The sequence below is a fragment of the Aegilops tauschii genome, chromosome 6 (genome assembly GCF_002575655.3).
Source record: "Aegilops tauschii subsp. strangulata cultivar AL8/78 chromosome 6, Aet v6.0, whole genome shotgun sequence".
Taxonomy (NCBI): domain Eukaryota; kingdom Viridiplantae; phylum Streptophyta; class Magnoliopsida; order Poales; family Poaceae; genus Aegilops; species Aegilops tauschii.
In genome coordinates, this window is record NC_053040.3 from 156,626,383 (window position 1) to 156,645,959 (window position 19,577).

General features: G+C 45.6%; 1 protein-coding gene across 1 annotated transcript in view; it reads left to right on the forward strand.

The window, feature by feature from the left end:
• The window catches only part of LOC141025911 (uncharacterized), a 31,468-nt gene extending 12,804 nt beyond the window's left edge, over positions 1-18,664 (forward strand). The window contains exons 2-7 of the mRNA XM_073501850.1: positions 2,065-2,808; positions 3,130-3,187; positions 3,758-4,137; positions 17,747-17,831; positions 17,934-18,306; positions 18,555-18,664. Of these exons, the coding sequence (XP_073357951.1) occupies positions 2,065-2,808; positions 3,130-3,187; positions 3,758-4,137; positions 17,747-17,831; positions 17,934-18,306; positions 18,555-18,664 (1,750 nt within the window). The remainder of the gene's footprint in view (positions 1-2,064; positions 2,809-3,129; positions 3,188-3,757; positions 4,138-17,746; positions 17,832-17,933; positions 18,307-18,554) is intronic.
• The last annotated feature ends 913 nt before the right edge of the window (positions 18,665-19,577 follow it).

A 19,577-nucleotide genomic window follows, 5' to 3' on the forward strand; every position in this document is an offset into this window, starting at 1 on the left:
AACTTAAGTCTACACGCGATGGATATGAGGAGGAAATTGCAACACTATTGGAGAAGAATGACGACCTGATAAAGAAGATCGGAGTATTCATGGGAGACCCCGCGCCAGAAGGAGAGGACGACGATTCCACTTGCCCGGAGAACTACATCATCACCGACGACACCGACTCCGACCCCAGTGAAGATGACTTTGAAGACGAAGCTGGAGCAGACATCATGGACTCTTCCACCGATCAAAATTTCTAGTAGACCACCAAATGATTAGTAGTATTCCCCCTGTATATAGTTCTAGACCATTTGTATGCCCTTGCTTGATTGATTGAGTGATATGATTGTGTTTCTCTCATGTGCATATGGGTAGTGCTTTCTCACTAGACCCCTTTTCTATTCTAATCTCTCCCCTCTAAACCCATCAGATGCCTTCGAGACGTGACACCGGATTTGCCTTCCCGCCGGAGCTCACTCAGTTGATCCAGCAGCAGAATGCCTTGATGCAATTGTTAGTCCATAACCAAGGCAACAACAACAACAACCCGCCTCCAGTTGACAACTTAGCTCGCTTTCTAAGGTTGCAGCCGCCTGTGTTTTCCAGTAGCACCGAGCCTATAGTTGCTGATGATTGGCTACGCCGTATTGGAAGGGAGTTGACCACCGCAGGTTGCACAGATGCTGAGAAGGTGCGCTTTGCCGCACATCAATTGGATGGAGCAGCAGCCTCATGGTGGGAGAATTATACGACCACTTTCCCCATAGCCAACGTCACTTGGGATTAGTTTCAGCAAGCTTTCCGCACAGCCCATGTCTTAACTGGAGCTATGAATATGAAGAAGCGTGAATTTCGCAACTTACGCCAGGGGAACCGTACTGTAGCTCAGTACGTGGATGAGTTTAGCAAGTTATCTCGCTATGCCCTGATGATGTGGCCACAGATGCCGTGAAGCAGGAGAAGTTTATGGAAGGGCTGAACAATGAGATGAGCATGCAGTTGATGGTGGCAACATTCAACAACTACCATGAATTGGTAGATAAGGCTCTCACGATTGAAGGGAAGCAGCAGCAGATTGAGAGCCGTAAGAGGAAGTATGGGCAAGGAAGATACAACTCAGGAGCTCAGCAGAAGCCTCGTCTAACCCCGAACTCGGGAGGACTTGTTCATAACCATGGAGGTCATAACCACAACGGAGGAAGTTCACATAACCACAATGGTTCCAAGAATGGGACTGGGAACGAAACAAGCAACAATCAGAACCGCTCCAATCCAGCCACACCCGCCAAGAGAGACCTAAGACACATTACTTGCTTCAAGTGCGGGAAGACTGGATACTACACCACGGAGTGCCCTGAAGCGAAGAATGGAAATGGTAATGGGAGCGCTGGGAAGAAGCCCAATCCATTCAACAAAGGACAAGTGAACCACGTTAACGTGGAGGAGGTTGAAGAGCAGCCAAACGCGGTTATCGGTAAGTTTTTGGTTAAGTCTTTTACCGCCCTTGTTCTTTTTGATACTGGTGCATCACATTCATACATATCAAGGGGATTCGTGGATAAGTTTAAACTACCAACCCAAGCCCTTAGGACCCCTCTGTTAGTAAGTTCACCTGGAGCAGAGTATATGGCTAGCCGATGGTGCGACCGGATACCCTTAACCATTGGTAGCCATGTTTTCCCGTCCGACCTTTTGGAGTCACAAGGATTGGATGTGATATTAGGCATGGACTGGATGTCAAAGTATGGAGGAAGCATTGACTGTGCTAGTAAGTCAATTTATCTCACCACCCCGGAGGGAAAAAGGATCAAGTATGTATCCAGGCACGACAAGGAGAACCCAAGTAAATTCCCTCTCAGGAGTTGTTCAGGAGGAAGTGCATGTCGTAAAGGATTACCTAGATGTATTTCCAGAAGAATTACCAGGCATGCCGCCAGATCAGGACATCGAGTTTTTGATAGAACTGTTGCCAGGCACCGGGCCAATATCAAAGAGACCCTACCGGATGCCCGCAAATGATCTGGAAGAGATTAAGAAGCAGATCAAGGAGTTATTGGAGAAAGGTTACATTCGACGAAGTTCATCACCGTGGGGAGCCCCAGTGCTCTTGGTTGAGAATCGGGCGTTGAATGAGGTGACGATCAAGAACAAATACCCTTTGACGATGATCAATGATTTGTTTGACCAGCTGCAAGGAGCTAAAGTGTTTTCAAAGATCGATCTACGATCAGGATATCACCAGCTGAAAATTCGGGAGGAGGATATACCAAAGACCGCATTTACCACAAGGTACGTGTTGTATGAGTATACGGTCATGTCATTTGGACTGACTAACGCCCCTGCCTACTTCATGAGCATGATGAACAAGGTGTTTATGGAATATTTGGATAAGTTTGTTGTGGTGTTCATTGATGATATAATGGTATACTCGAAGAATGAAGAGGAGCACAAGGAGCATTTGCGTTTAGTTCTCGAGAAACTCAGGGAACATCAGTTGTATGCCAAGTTCAGCAAATGTGAGTTTTGGTTGAAGGAAGTTGGATTCCTTGGACATGTTATATCAAGAGAAGGTATAGCAGTAGACCCCACCAAGGTTCAGTCGGTCACTGAATGGTTGGCACCCACTTCAGTTAGCGAGATCCGCAGTTTTCTTGGACTCGAAGGATACTATCGGAGATTCATTGAGAATTTTTCCAAGATTGCGAAGCCAATGACGGAGTTATTGAAGAAGGATACCAAATTTATATGGACGGAAGAATGTGAGGCGAGTTTTCAGGAGTTAAAGAAACGTCTGACTACAGCCCCAGTGCTGATTCTATCGGATATACGCAAGGATTTCCAGGTGTATTGCGACGCCTCTCGCTTAGGACTTGGAAGTGTGCTGATGCAGGATGGAAGAGTTGTTTCGTATGCCTCACGACAACTAGAACCGCATGAATTGAATTATGCCACGCATGATTTGGAGTTAGCAGCTGTAGCGCATGCGCTCAAGACTTGAAGGCATTACCTTATTGGAAACCGTTGTGATGTGTACACGGATCATAAGAGTTTGAAGTACATTTTCACACAGAAGGAGCTGAACCTTAGGCAGAGGAGATGGTTGGAGCTTAAAAAGGATTATGACATGAAGCTTCACTATCATCCAGGCAAGGCCAATGTCGTAGCAGATGCTTTGAGCCGGAAGAGTTATGCTAACACCCTCGTAAGCACAGGATTGCCAAAGGAGTTAGCAGAGGATCTCAGGGAACTTCGATTGGAGATTGTTCCTAGAGGTTTTGTTGCAACAATGGAAGTTCAGTCTACATTGTTAGGAAAGATTCGAGAAGCTCAGAAGGATGACAAAGATATTGCCGAGTATGTATCCGTATGTGATGTATGTCAGAGAGTGAAGGCGGAACATCAAAAGCCAGCAGGATTGTCATAGCCTATGCCGATACCCGAATGGAAGTGGGATAAGCTTGGCATGGATTTCATCACCGGATTGCCCAGGACCAAATCAAGATATGATTCTATATGGGTAGTAGTTGATGGCTTGACCAAAGTAGCTCACTTTATCCCGGTGAAAACCACCTATACAAGTGCGAAGTTGGCCAAGATATACATGACCAGGATCGTATGTCTGCATGGAGTTCCGAGGACCATCGTATCAGATAGAGGAACACAGTTTACCTCAAAGTTTTGGCATCAGTTGCACCAGACTTTGGGAACAAGGCTAGAGTTCAGTACATCATTCCATCCGCAGACAGATGGACAGACCGAGAGAGTCAACCAGATTCTGGAGGATATGTTGAGAGCTTGTGCACTAGATTATGGATCTAGTTGGGATGACAATTTGCCCTACGTGGAGTTCTCATACAATAATAGCTATCAAGCCAGTTTGAAGATGGCACCGTTCGAAGCCCTGTATGGACGAAGGTGCAGAACACCGTTGATGTGGGATGAAGTTGGAGACCGACAGTTGTTTGGACCAGATTTGATCAAGGAGTCTGAAGAGAAGGTTAAGTTGATTCGAGATAGACTGAAGGTAGCTCAGTCCAGGCAGAAGAGTTATGCAGATTCGAAACGCAAGGAAGTAACCTATAAAATTGGAGACAGAGCATATCTACGAGTGTCACCTCTGCGAGGAGTGAAACGTTTTGGAGTTAAGGGAAAGTTAGCCCCGAGATTTGTAGGACCGTACCGAATTTTGGAACGTATGGGAGAGGTTGCCTACAAGTTGGAGTTACCTGAAGGACTGTCAGGAGTTCATGATGTGTTTCATGTTTCACAGTTGAACAAGTGTCATGCTGAAATGGTTGATATATCACTAAGAGATACAGTGCCTCTAGAAGCAATTCAGTTGGACAGTGATCTGACCTATGAGGAGAAGCCAGTCAGGATTCTTGAATTTGCCAGCCGAGTCACCCGCAGCAAGGTTATCAAGTTTTGCAAAGTTTAGTGGAGCCCCCATACCGAGGATGAAGCCACCTGGGAGCGAGAGGATGATCTTTGCAAAGACCACCCACACCTATTTTCTAGCCAACCCGAATCTCGAGGGCGAGATTCATCTTAAGGGGGGTAGGTTTGTAACATCCCAAATTTTCAATTTGGAATGTTATACATAGATCATTCATGCATATCATATTTTTGTTGCATCGTTTCGTGATCCTCGAAATTCTAAGCAACTCAAGGACCCTCGGAGAGAGTTGGGGATTTCACTGTTTCCATATTTGAATTTTATCAAATACTGAAACAAGGATTATTTGTTTTAATTATTTTTATCTCCGAAAATATTTCATATTAAAATATATGAGAGGAGATAATATGACTTCTCCAAAATAAATGAAATATTGGAGGAAAAATATTAAAATCAAATTTTGTTTTTATTCGGATTTTATTGCTATTTTATTTGCATTAGAAAAATTGCATGTTTTCAAAATTGCATTTTAGGGCCAAGAAAATGTTCATCTTGTTCTAAATATTTTATTTAGACGGTGAAAATTTGTTTTGGCATTTTTAGTTTTTTATTTATTTTTCTAGGATTTATTTTCGGCGGAATTTGTTTAAAAAAAACTTCTTCCGCGCCCGACTGGGCCAAGGCCCAGCCGAGCCAGGCCGCCGGCCCGCGCCGCGCCACCGCCTCCGCCGTGCCCGAGTCCAGCTAGGACTTGGCAGCCGCCGCCGCCCGGGACTCCTCCCGCCCCCTCCCGCAAGCCACCCTCCCCCTCCCCTTTATAAGCCGCCGCCCCCGCCCCCAAATCGCCACCACCGCCGCCGCCAGCGTCGCCCCGTGCCGCCACCGCCGATACGATCCAGAGCCGCCGTTTTTTTCCGTTTTAGGTAAAAACCGTCGTTTTTAAAAAAACGTAGTTACGTTTTTTGTTTTAGATAGGTTCGTTGGTTTTCTCGGTTTAGATTATTTAGCGGACGTTCGTCCGTACGTTCGTTTTAACGAACGGTTTTCGCTCGTTAGTTACAGACAACGAACGTTCGTTCATTAGCCTGTTCGTCAGTTTTTCTTTTTCTCGGGTTTTGCGTGATTATTTTCGATCGCGATTTCTGATCCGATTTTCGTTTTAGTTTATCTTTTCGCTCGTTTATCGGAATCAGGCGATTCAAGCGCCTAGATCTTCGTCTCGAAACCCTCTTTCTGTTTAATCAACTTGAACAAGATTTTGGTACTGTAAAATTTGACTTTAGTCCAGATTAGTAATCGAATCTTGTTTCTTTCGCAGTTTGAGTTTCGTTGCTCCGTTTGATTTGATTCTTTTTGCAAACCGGAGTTCTTAAATTGAACTTTCTGGTTAGTTCTTCTTATTTGAGCTTTACCTGCGCATCCGTGATTGATTGCTTATGTATGCTATTGTTTGTTAGCGATAGAATTCCCGGAGTGCGAAGCGTGCTACTACGAGTCCCTAGGTTTTGCGGATTGTCAGCAAGGCAAGTAATACATTGATCATACTCTTTTCATACCCAGTTTTTATGCATTAGCTCCAATCCTCAATGTAACATCCCAATTTTCCTAAATTAGGATGTTATTAGATCATTCATATGCATATCATATTTTTATTGCATTATTTGCTTTTTTCTGAAATATTCAAATCATTATGCAACAAAGGAAATTTATTGGAGTGGAGATAACGTGACTTCTCCCCTGTTTAAAAATGTTCATAATGTGCAGAATATTATTTCCAGTTCATCTAATATGTTCTCGTCGTCGAGCTCATAGTTCGCCGTCGTTCGCCGGTTGATTTCGTCGCCGTTAGTAAGCCCTTGTCGCCGCAGTTCGTTTCTTTGGATTCCCCACTCCGCCGCCTAACGTATTTGTGTTGCCGAAGACGCAGCAGAGGGAGAGGAACAAGCCGTCCGACCTCACCGGAGCTCGCCGCAGTTCACTTCGTCACCACCGCCGTTCGACGACGCCCCGCCGCCGTTGAGCACCACCACCGCCTTCGCCACTCACCGCCGCATCCTCCCGTCACTTCCCCATCGTCGGAGAGTCGCCGGAGGAGCGCCACCACCGACGCCCGAATCGCCACCGCTGTTCCCCTGTTCTCTGGTGAGCACACGCGCACAGCACGGCCTAGGCCAATCACGAGATGACACATGGCCACCGCTACAGTAAACGCATGAGCAGCCAGGAGTTTTCTTTTGGGTTTTGTCCTTTTCAGTTTTGCAACTAAAACTTCCATTAGCTATAACTCCTAATTCGTATGTCCAATTTAGGTAATTCTTTTTCCTATGATCTCACAAAAATCAGCACATTATCACAGTACCAACTTTGCACATGTTTGCACTGTTCAAATTTGAATTTGTTTGAATTTGAATTAAATCTTCCGGAGGCCATAACTCTCAAACCGTTTATCGGAATCGAGTGATTCTTTTTGCGTTGTGACCATAGTGCATTTTAGGTGCTGTTAAGCTTCTGTTGTTGAGTTTTAAAATGGTTTTCTTGCTGTTGGTTTTGTTTTGGTTCTATTCGTGTTCTGATGATTGATTTGTTGAATGGTGTGAAACGTGTAGATTGTCCGGAGTGCGACGCGAGCTATTGTCAGGAGTGTGACTTTCTGAACCAGAACCAAGGCAAGTTACATGTTGATCATCCTTTACCTATTGTTTTCTATGCATGTAGTTATATCACACTATGAATATATGCATGTATAGGATTACTATATTATTTTTGCTGTGCTGTTGAGCTATCTTCCCGTCTTTGCAAATCGTGGTAGTTGTAGGTTGCTATGCTTTGTAGACGGGGGTGGTTTGTGTATTCATTGAGTTTATGTGAGGATTATATATATAACAATTGAGTAGTAACTCAGGATTTAACTCACCTCTGGGCGGAAGTGGTATTGCTTGGTGTTGAGGGAAGGCATCATGGGGTCTTGCACCTTTTCTAAGGCCATGCGCCCATGAGAGTGCACCCTAAGTGGAATGCCGCCCAGGTTCAAAAAGATCAGACAGACTTAGTTGTTGGGGATCGTTGCAGAATTTTAAAATTTTCTACGCATCACCAAGATCAATCTATGGAGTTTACTAGCAACGAGGGGAAAGGAGTGAATCTACATACCCTTGTAGATCGCGAGCGGAAGCATTCGAGTGAACGGGGTTGATGGAGTCGTACTCGTCGTGATCGAAATCACCGATGACCGAGTGCCGAACGGACGGCACCTCTGCGTTCAACACACGTACAGAGCAGCGACGTCTCCTCCTTCTTGATCCAGCAAGGGGGAAGGAGAGGTTGATGGAGATCCAGCAGCACGACGGCGTGGTGGTGGAAGTAGCGGGATCCCGGCAGGGCTTCGCCAAGCACTAGCGGGAGGGAGAGGTGTTGCAGGGGGTGAGGGAGGCGCCAGGGGCTGTAGTGTTGCTGCCCTCCCTCCCCCCACTATATATAGGGTCCCTGGGGGCGCCGGCCTTGGGAGATCAGATCTCCAAGGGGGGGTGGCGGCCAAGGGGGGGGAAGGTGGCTCCCCCCCAAGCCAAGTGGGGGGCGCCCCCACCCCTAGGGTTTCCAACCCTAGGCGCAGGGGAGCCCAAGGGGGGCGCACCAGCCCACCAGGGGCTGGTTCCCCTCCCACTTCAGCCCATGGGGCCCTCCGGGATAGGTGGCCCCACCCGGTGGACCCCCGGGACCCTTCCGGTGGTCCCGATACAATGCCGATAACCCCCGAAACTTTCCCGGTGGCCGAAACTGGACTTCCTATATATAATTCTTCACCTCCGGACCATTCCGGAACTCCTCGTGACGTCCGGCATCTCATCCGGGACTCCGAACAACTTTAGGGTTTCCGCATACTAATATCTCTACAACCCTAGCGTCACCGAACCTTAAGTGTGTAGACCCTACGGGTTCGGGAGACATGCAGACATGACCGAGACGCCTCTCCGGTCAATAACCAACAGCGGGATCTGGATACCCATGTTGGCTCCCACATGTTCCATGATGATCTCATCGGATGAACCACGATGTCGAGGATTCAATCAATCCCGTATACAATTCCCTTTGTCAATCGGTACGTTACTTGCCCGAGATTCGATCGTCGGTATCCCAATACCTTGTTCAATCTCGTTACTGGCAAGTCACTTTACTCGTACCGTAATGCATGATCCCGTGACTAACTCCTTAGTCACATTGAGCTCATTATGATGATGCATTACCGAGTGGGCCCAGAGATACCTCTCCGTCATACGGAGTGACAAATCCCAGTCTCGATCCGTGCCAACCCAACTGATACTTTCGGAGATACCCGTAGTGCACCTTTATAGTCACCCAGTTACGTTGTGACGTTTGGCACACCCAAAGCACTCCTACGGCATCCGGGAGTTGCACGATCTCATGGTCTAAGGAAAAGATACTTGACATTGGAAAAAGCTCTAGCAAACGAACTACACGATCTTTGTGCTATGCTTAGGATTGGGTCTTGTCCATCACATCATTCTCCTAATGATGTGATCCCGTTATCAATGACATCCAATGTCCATAGTCAGGAAACCATGACTATCTATTGATCAACGAGCTAGTCAACTAGAGGCTTACTAGGGACACGGTATGGTCTATGTATTCACACATGTATTACGATTTCCGAATAATACAATTATAGCATGAACAATAGACAATTATCATGAACAAAGAAATATAATAATAACTATTTATTATTGCCTCTAGGGCATATTTCCAACAGTCTCCCACTTGCACTAGAGTCAATAATCTAGTTACATTGTGATGAATCGAACACCCATAGAGTTCTGGTGTTGATCATGTTTTGCTCTAGGGAGAGGTTTAGTTAACGGATCTGCTACATTCAGGTCCGTATGTACTTTACAAATATCTATGTCTCCATTTTGAACACTATCACGAATGGAGTTGAAGCGACGCTTGATATGCCTGGTCTTTCTGTGAAACCTGGGCTCCTTGGCAAGGGCAATAGCTCCAGTGTTGTCACAGAAGAGAGTCATCGGGCCCGACGCATTGGGAATCACCCCTAGGTCGGTAATGAACTCCTTTATCCAGACTGCTTCCTGTGCTGCCTCTGAGGCTACCATGTACTCCGCTTCACATGTAGATCCCGCCACGACGCTTTGCTTGCAACTGCACTAGCTTACTGCCCCTCCATTCAAAATATACACGTATCCGGTTTGTGACTTCGAGTCATCCAGATCTGTGTCGAAGCTAGCGTCGACGTAACCCTTTACGACGAGCTCTTTGTCACCTCCATATACGAGAAACATATCCTTAGTCCTTTTCAGGTACTTCAGGATATTCTTGACCGTTGTCCAGTGTTCCATGCCAGGATTACTTTGGTACCTTCCTACCAAACTTATGGCAAGGTTTACATCAGGTCTGGTACACAGCATGGCATACATAATAGACCCTATGGCCAAGGCATAGGGGATGAAACTCATCTTTTCTCTATCTTCTGCCGTGGTCGGGCATTGAGCCGTGCTCAATTGCACACCTTGCAATACAGGCAAGAACCCCTTCTTGGACTGATCCATATTGAACTTCTTCAATATCTTGTCAAGGTACGTACTCTGTGAAAGACCAATGAGGCGTCTTGATCTATCTCTATAGATCTTGATGCCTAATATATAAGCAGCTTCTCTAAGGTCCTTCATTGAAAAACACTTATTCAAGTAGGCCTTTATACTTTCCAAGAATTCTATATCATTTCCCATCAATAGTATGTCATCCACATATAATATGAGAAATGCTACAGAGCTCCCACTCACTTTCTTGTAAACACAGGCTTCTCCATAAGTCTGTGTAAATCCAAACGCTTTGATCATCTCATCAAATCGAATGTTCCAACTCCGAGATGCTTGCACCAGCCCATAGATGGAGCGCTGGAGCTTGCATACCTTGTTAGCATTCTTAGGATCGACAAAACCTTCCGGCTGCATCATATACAATTCTTCCTTAAGAAAGCCGTTAAGGAATGCCGTTTTGACGTCCATCTGCCATATCTCATAATCATAGTATGCGGCAATTGCTAACATGATTCGGACGGACTTCAGCTTCGCTACGGGTGAGAAAGTCTCATCGTAGTCAACCCCTTGAACTTGTCGATAACCCTTAGCGACAAGTCGAGCCTTGTAGATGGTTACATTACCGTCTGCGTCTGTCTTCTTCTTAAAGATCCATTTATTTTCTATGGCTCGCCGTTCATCGGGCAAGTCAGTCAAAGTCCATACTTCGTTTTCATACATGTATCCTATCTCGGATTTCATGGCTTCTAGCCATTTGTCGGAATCCGGGCCCGCCATCGCTTCTTCATAGTTCGAAGGTTCACCGTTGTCTAACAACATGATTTCCAGGACAGGGTTGCCGTACCACTCTGGTGCAGAACGTGTCCTTGTGGACCTACGAAGTTCAGCAGTAACTTGATTCGAAGCTTCATGATCATCATCATTAACTTCCTCCCCAGTCGGTGTAGGCACCACAGGAACATCTTCCCGCGCTGCGCTACTTTCCGGTTCGGAAGGGGTGACTATCACCTCATCAAGTTCCACTTTCCTCCCACTTAATTCTTTCGAGAGAAACTCTTTCTCCAGAAAGGACCCGTTCTTGGCAACGAAGATCTTGCCTTCGGATCTAAGGTAGAAGGTATACCCGATAGTTTCCTTAGGGTATCCTATGAAGACGCATTTTTTCGATTTGGGTTCGAGCTTTTCAGGTTGAAGTTTCTTGACATAAGCATCGCATCCCCAAACTTTTAGAAACGACAGCTTAGGTTTCTTCCCAAACCATAATTCATACGGTGTCGTCTCAACGGATTTCGACGGAGCCCTATTTAAAGTGAATGCAGCAGTCTCTAAAGCATAGCCCCAAAATGAGAGCGGTAGATCGGTAAGAGACATCATAGATCGCACCATATCCAATAGAGTGCGATTACGACGTTCGGACACACCGTTAGGCTGAGGTGTTCCAGGCGGCGTGAGTTGTGAAACGATTCCACATTTCCTTAAGTGCGTACCAAATTCGTGACTTAAATATTCTCCTCCACGATCTGATCGTAAGAACTTTATTTTCCTGTCACGTTGATTCTCAACCTCACTCTGAAATTCCTTGAACTTTTCAAATGTCTCAGACTTGTGTTTCATTAGGTAGACATACCCATATCTACTCAAGTCATCAGTGAGAGTGAGAACATAACGATAGCCACCGCGAGCCTCAACACTCATTGGACCGCACACATCAGTATGTATGATTTCCAATAAGTTGGTTGCTCGTTCCATTGTTCCAGAGAACGGAGTCTTGGTCATCTTCCCATGAGGCATGGTTCGCATGTGTCAAATGATTCATAATCGAGAGACTCTAAAAGTCCATCTGCATGGAGCTTCTTCATGCGCTTGACACCAATGTGACCAAGGCGGCAGTGCCACAAGTATGTGGGACTATCGTTATCAACTTTACATCTTTTGGTATTCACAGTATGAATATGTGTAACATCACATTCGAGATTCACTAAGAATAAACCATTGACCAGCGCGGCATGACCATAAAACATATCTCTCATATAAATAGAACAACCATTATTCTCGGATTTAAATGAGTAGCCATCTCGCATTAAACGAGATCCAGATACAATGTTCATTCTCAAAGCTGGCACTAAATAACAATTATTGAGGTTTAAAGCTAATCCCGTAGGTAAATGCAGAGGTAGCGTGCCGACGGCGATCACATCGACCTTGGAACCATTCCCGACGCGCATCGTCACCTCGTCCTTCGCCAGTCTCCGTTTATTCCGTAGCTCCTGTTTTGAGTTACAAATATGAGCAACCGCACCGGTATCAAATACCCAGGAGCTACTACGAGTACTGGTAAGGTACACATCAATTACTTGTATATCACATATACCTTTGGTGTTGCCGGCCTTCTTGTCCGCTAAATATTTGGGGCAGTTCCGCTTCCAGTGACCACTTCCCTTGCAATAAAAGCACTCAGTCTCAGGCTTGGGTCCATTCCTTGGCTTCTTCCCGGCAACTGTTTTACCGGGCGCGGCAACTCCCTTGCCGTCTTTCTTGAAGTTCTTCTTACCCTTGCCTTTCTTGAACTTAGTGGTTTTATTCACCATCAACACTTGATGTTCCTTTTTGATTTCCACCTCCGCTGATTTCAGCATTGAATATACCTCAGGAATGGTCTTTTCCATCCCCTGCATATTGAAGTTCATCACAAAGCTCTTGTAGCTTGGTGGAAGCGACTGAAGGATTCTTTCAATGACCGCGTCATCCGGGAGATTCACTCCCAGCTGAGACAAGCAGTTGTGTAACCCAGACATTCTGAGTATGTGCTCACTGACAGAACTATTTTCCTCCATTTTACAACTGAAGAACTTGTCGGTGACTTCATATCTCTCGACCCGGGCATGAGCTTGGAAAACCATTTTCAGCTCTTCGAACATCTCATATGCTCCATGTTTCTCAAAACGCTTTTGGAGCCCCGGTTCTAAGCTGTAAAGCATGCCGCACTGAACGAGGGAGTAATCATCATCACGTGATTGCCAAGTGTTCATAACGTCTTGGTTCTCTGGGATGGGTGCTTCACCTAGCGGTGCTTCTAGGACATAATCTTTCTTGGCAGCTATGAGGATGATCCTCAGGTTCCGGACCCAGTCCGTATAGTTGCTGCCATCATATTTCAGCTTGGTTTTCTCTAGGAACGCGTTGAAGTTGAGGACAACGTGGGCCATTTGATCTACAAGACATATTGTAAAGATTTTAGACTAAGTTCATGATAATTAAGTTCATCTAATCAAATTATTCAATGAACTCCCACTCAGATAGACATCCCTCCAGTCATCTAAGTGAAACATGATCCGAGTTAACTAGGCCGTGTCCGATCATCACGTGAGACGGACTAGTCAAGATCGGTGAACATCTCCATGTTGATCGTATCTTCTATACGACTCATGCTCGACCTTTCGGTCTTCCGTGTTCCGAGGCCATGTCTGTACATGCTAGGCTCGTCAAGTCAACCTAAGTGTATTGCGTGTGTTCCGAGGCCATGTCTGTACATGCTAGGCTCGTTAAGACCCGTTGTATGCGAACGTTAGAATCTATCACACCCGATCATCACGTGGTGCTTCGAAACAACGAACCTTCGCAACGGTGCACAATTAGGGGGAACACTTTCTTGAAATTAGTATAAGGGATCATCTTACTTACTACCGTCGTTCTAAGAAAATAAGATGCAAAACATGATAAACATCACCTGTAATCAAATAGTGACATGATATGGCCAATGTCATTTTGCTCCTTTGATCTCCATCTTCGGGGCGCCATGATCATCTTCGTCACCGGCATGACACCATGATCTCCATCATCATGATCTCCATCATCGTGTCTTCATGAAGTTGTCACGCCAACGATTACTTCTACTTCTATGGCTAACGCGTTTAGCAATAAAGTAAAGTAATTTACATGGCGTTATTCAATGACACGCAGGTCATACAAAAAATAAAGACAACTCCTATGGCTCCTACCGGTTGTCATACTCATCGACATGCAAGTCGTGATTCCTATTACAAGAATATGATCAATCTCATACATCACATATATCATTCATCACATCTTCTGTCCATATCACATCACAAGGCACATGCTGCAAAAACAAGTTAGACGTCCTCTAATTGTTGTTGCATGTTTTTACGTGGCTTCTATAGGTTTCTAGCAAGAATGTTTCTTACCTACGTCAAACCACAACGTGATATGCCAATTTCTATTTACCCTTCATAAGGACCCTTTTCATCGAATCCGTTCCGACTAAAGTGGGAGAGACAGACACCCGCTAGCCACCTTATGCAACTAGTGCATGTCAGTCGGTGGAACCTGTCTCACGTAAGCGTACGTGTAAGGTCGGTCCGGGCCGCTTCATCCCACAATACCGCCGAAACAAGATAAGACTAGTAGTGGCAAGAAAAATTGACAACATCTACACCCACAACTTCTTTGTGTTCTACTCGTGCATAGTAACTACGCATAGGCCTGGCTCATGATGCCGCTGTTGGGGATCGTTGCAGAATTTTAAAATTTTCTACGCATCATCAAGATCCATCTATGGAGTTTACTAGCAACGAGGGGAAAGGAGTGCATCTACATACCCTTGTAGATCACGAGCGGAAGCGTTCAAGTGAACGGGGTTGATGGAGTCGTACTCGTCGTGATCCAAATCACCGATGACCGAGTGCCGAACGGACGGCACCTCCGCGTTCAACACACGTACGGAGCAGCGACGTCTCCTCCTTCTTGATCCAGCAAGGGGGAAGGAGAGGTTGATGGAGATCCAGCAGCATGACGGCGTGGTGGTGGAAGTAGCGGGATCCCGGCAGGGCTTCGCCAAGCACTAGCGGGAGGGAGAGGTGTTGCAGGGGGTGAGGGAGGCGCCAGGGGCTGTAGTGTTGCTGCCCTCCCTCCCCCCCACTATATATAGGGTCCCTGGGGGGGCGCTGGCCCTGGGAGATCAGATCTCCAAGGGGGGGCGGCGGCCAAGGGGGGGAAGGTGGCTTCCCCCCCAAGCCAAGTGGGGGGCGCCCCACCCCTAGGGTTTCCAACCCTAGGCACAGGGGAGGCCCAAGGGGGGCGCACCAGCCCACCAGGGGCTGGTTCCCCTCCCACTTCAGCCCATGGGGCCCTCCGGGATAGGTGGCCCCACCCGGTGGACCCCCGGGACCCTTCCGGTGGTCCCGGTACAATACCGATAACCCCCGAAACTTTCCCGGTGGCCGAAACTGGACTTCCTATATATAATTCTTCACCTCCGGAACTCCTCGTGACGTCCGGGATCTCATCCGGGACTCCGAACAACTTTCGGGTTTCCGCATACTAATATCTCTACAACCCTAGCGTCACCGAACCTTAAGTGTGTAGACCCTACGGGTTCGGGAGACATGCAGACATGACCGAGACGCCTCTCCGGTCAATAACCAACAGCGGGATCTGGATACCCATGTTGGCTCCCACATGTTCCACGATGATCTCATCGGATGAACCACGATGTCGAGGATTCAATCAATCCCGTATACAATTCCCTTTGTCAGTCGGTACGTTACTTGCCCGAGATTCGATCGTCGGTATCCCAATACCTTGTTCAATCTCGTTACCGGCAAGTCACTTTACTCGTACCGTAATGCATGATCCCGTGACTAACTCCTTAGTCATATTGAGCTCATTATGATGATGCATTACCGAGTGGGCCCAGAGATACCTCTCCGTCATACGGAGTGACAAATCCCAGTCTCAATCCGTGCCAACCCAACAGATACTTTCGGAGATACCCGTAATGCACCTTTATAGTAACCCAGTTACGTTGTGACGTTTGGCACACCCAAAGCACTCCTACGGCATCCGGGAGTTGCACGATCTCATGGTCTAAGGAAAAGATACTTGACATTGGAAAAAGCTCTAGCAAACGAACTACACGATCTTTGTGCTATGCTTAGGATTGGGTCTTGTCCATCACATCATTCTCCTAATGATGTGATCCCGTTATCAATGACATCCAATGTCCATAGTCAGGAAACCATGACTATCTGTTGATCAACGAGCTAGTCAACTAGAGGCTTACTAGGGACACGTTATGGTCTATGTATTCACAAATGTATTACGATTTCCGGATAATACAATTATAGCATGAACAATAGACAATTATCATGAACAAAGAAATATAATAATAACTATTTATTATTGCCTCTAGGGCATATTTCCAACATTAGTGACTAGTAGCTTCCATGTGCGGCCACTGGCTATATGGGCTCTGGCTTAGTTGATCAGTTGTTGGAACCCTGGCCCAGACAGTGTCGACAGATGTAGCATATGTAGGTGGGATGTGGCCGTCAGGTAGTTAAGGGACCCTCTGCTGAAAGACTTCGTCTCAATCTTCGGATTGGGTCCAGTGGGTAAAGCGTATTAAACTCTGTAGAGTATTAAAACTAATCATGATTAGCCGTGTCCCGGGTTATGGGCAACTTTGAGCCACTATGCCATTACAGTTGTTGGATGATCTTGACAGATGTGACACTGAATAAATTTGTTGGGCAACTTAATAAGGGGTAGGTTGGAGTTGATTTTGCCAACTCAACCTTGTCTATTTAATTGTAGTAATAAAAGAACTAAATAAAAATTTGACTATTAGGTAGCTATGAGGACAAAATCAGCTTTCTGCAAAAATAAACCCCCAAGCCTTCCTTTTGTTATACTATGCATATACATGTAGGTCTGCTATATTATTAATCCTGTGTAACTTGCCAATACATTCAAAGTATTGACCTATATGGCTGCAACGTCTCATGTTGCAGGATATTCAGACGAAGAGTAAGGTACCGTTAGGGTCGCGAGTCTGCACTCAGCATCGCCAGTGGGCTATGATGGGACTCATTGTTATTTTCTGCTACTTTCCGCTATTTGATTGAATAAAGCTAGCCAAGTGCTATGCATATTGTTTTATTTTATACATTCTGGATCATACGTTGTAATAAATGATGCACTTGCTATTCTGGTATTCATCTATACTGTGTGTGCTAGCGAGTTCGATCCAGGGACTAGTACGGTAAGCACAGAGACTCAAATCCTTCGAGGTTTGGTCGTTACAGATGGTATCAGAGCAGTGTTTTGACTGTAGGACGTGACCCTAGAAAATGGATTAGAAAAGCCATAGTAGTGAAGATTATTTTATAAACCAGCTATACTTCTTGCTGTTTATTAGTTAACCCCCTCAAGTATCTTGAACAGTTAAGTAGGAACTAGTGCTGAGACCACCATTCATGCTTGCTTTATATTGCAACGTTATCGTGTTAGCGTATCTGATTATGCCCACTTTCGTGGTATGAAGATACTAGATTGTTTGCTTGATTGGTAGTTGTTTGTTAAATTGCTTAGTGTCGAAATTATTCGACTATATATATATAATATTATCATATTGTTTGTTGTTTGTTTGTTTGTTGCTGTTATTCGTTGTTGTGTTTTGTTGGCTTGGTCATATTATGCATATGGGTAGAATATATTTATATATACATAGCGTTTGGCCCTATTATATCTATAACTCATCTATGCTTGCCCACCAGATGCCGCCGAGGCGTGATAATAGGCGTAATGCTGCAGGAGGAGACAACAATGGCAATGATGTACCGCCATACATGCAACAGTTGCTTCAGGGACAGGCTTAGTTGATCCAGTTGCTTGTCCAGAACCAGAACAACAACAATAACAACAATAATCCGCCGCCACCGCCACTTGTGGATATGCTTACCAGGTTCTTGAGGTTGAATGCTTAGAGGTTCTCCAGTTCCCCTGAACATATTGTGGCTGATGATTGGCTCCGTGCAGTCAATAGGAACCTGGAGACGGTTGGATGCACTGATGCAGAGAGGGTGAGGTTTGCCTCACATTTGTTGGAGGGTCCTGCTGCAGCTTGGTGGGACAACTACTTGGTCACTTATCCCATTGCTACTATCACATGGCCTCAGTTTCAGGATGCTTTTCGTGCTGCACATGTGTCTACTGGTGCTATGAGTTTGAAAAAGAAGGAGTTCCGCAGTTTGCGCCAGGGAGGTCGCACAGTTAATGCGTATGTGGAGGAATTTAATAATCTTGCACGTTATGCTCCTAATGATGTTAACACTGATGCAGCTAGGCAGGAGAAATTCTTGGAGGGCCTTAATGATGAGTTGAGCCTTCAGTTGACAGTTGCCACTTTTAGGAATTGTCAGGACCTGATTGATAAGGCTATTGTGCTGGAGGGAAAGCAACAGGCCATAGAGAATCGCAAGAGGAAGTACAACAACAATAACAGGTATAATTCAGGACCCCAGCAGAAGCCACGCACTTCATATCATGGTAATGGAGGTAATGGGCATCATAATCATCATGGAGGTAATGATCATAATCATCATGGAGGGAATGGCCACAACCATAATGGCCACCATCATCATAATGGGCACAAGGGTAACAATGGCAATGGCAGAGGTAATGGTATGGTAATGGTAATGGCAATGGAGGGAACAATAACCAGAACCACCAGGTTACACGTGCGCCAAGGGATTTGAGTCAGGTGCAGTGCTTCAGGTGTAAGGCTATGGGGCACTATGCCACAGATTGCCCAGGGGCGAAGAACTCAGGATCCAGCAAGCCAAACCCCTTCCAAAAGGGTCATGTAAATCATGTTAATGTGGAGGAGGTTTACAATGAACCTGATGATTGGTAAGTTCTTGATTAATTCAGTACCCGCAGTTGTTCTTTTTGATACTGGTGCATCGCATTCATTCATTTCGAGGGTATTTGTTGATAAACATGGATTGCCAACCAAAACACTTAGTATGCCTATTAGAGTGAGTTCCCCAGGAGCTGAGATGATAGCAGGTGTTGGTTGTCATCAGTTGACTTTGTCTATTGGGAAGCATGAGTTTCCTACGGATTTAATTATATTGAAGTCACAAGGTCTGGATATTATTTTGGGTATGGATTGGTTGCAGTTATATAAAGGTCGTATTGATTGTGCCAGTCGGTCTATCACTCTCAGTGCACCAGGAGGGAAGAGGATCAAATATGTGTGTAAGTATAAGCGTAATCAGGTGCAGGTGAACTCTCTTAAGGGGGGTAGCCTGGAAGAGGTGCCAGTTGTGAGAGATTATCCAGATGTGTTTCCAGAGGAGTTGCCAGGTATGCCACCAGATAGAGATATTGAGTTTCTTATTGATTTAATACCAGGCACTGGACCTATTGCAAAGAGACCGTATAGATTGCCTCCTCAAGAGTTGGAGGAATTGAAGAAGCAGATAAGAGAATTGCAGGCACAAGGATTTATTCGCCCAAGTTCATCACCTTGGGGAGCTCCAGTTTTGTTTGTGGAGAAGAAGGATGGGACCTTGAGGATGTGTGTTGATTATCGTTCTCTGAATGAGGTAACCATTAAGAATAAGTATCCTTTGCCTATGATAAATGATCTATTTGACCAGTTGGAGGGAGCTACTGTGTTTTCTAAGATTGATCTCTGTTCTGGTTATCATCAATTGAAGATTCGTGAGCAAGATATTCCAAAGACTGCTTTTACTACGAGGTATGGGTTGTATGAATATACTGTTATGTCATTTGGATTGACTAACGCTCCTGCATACTTC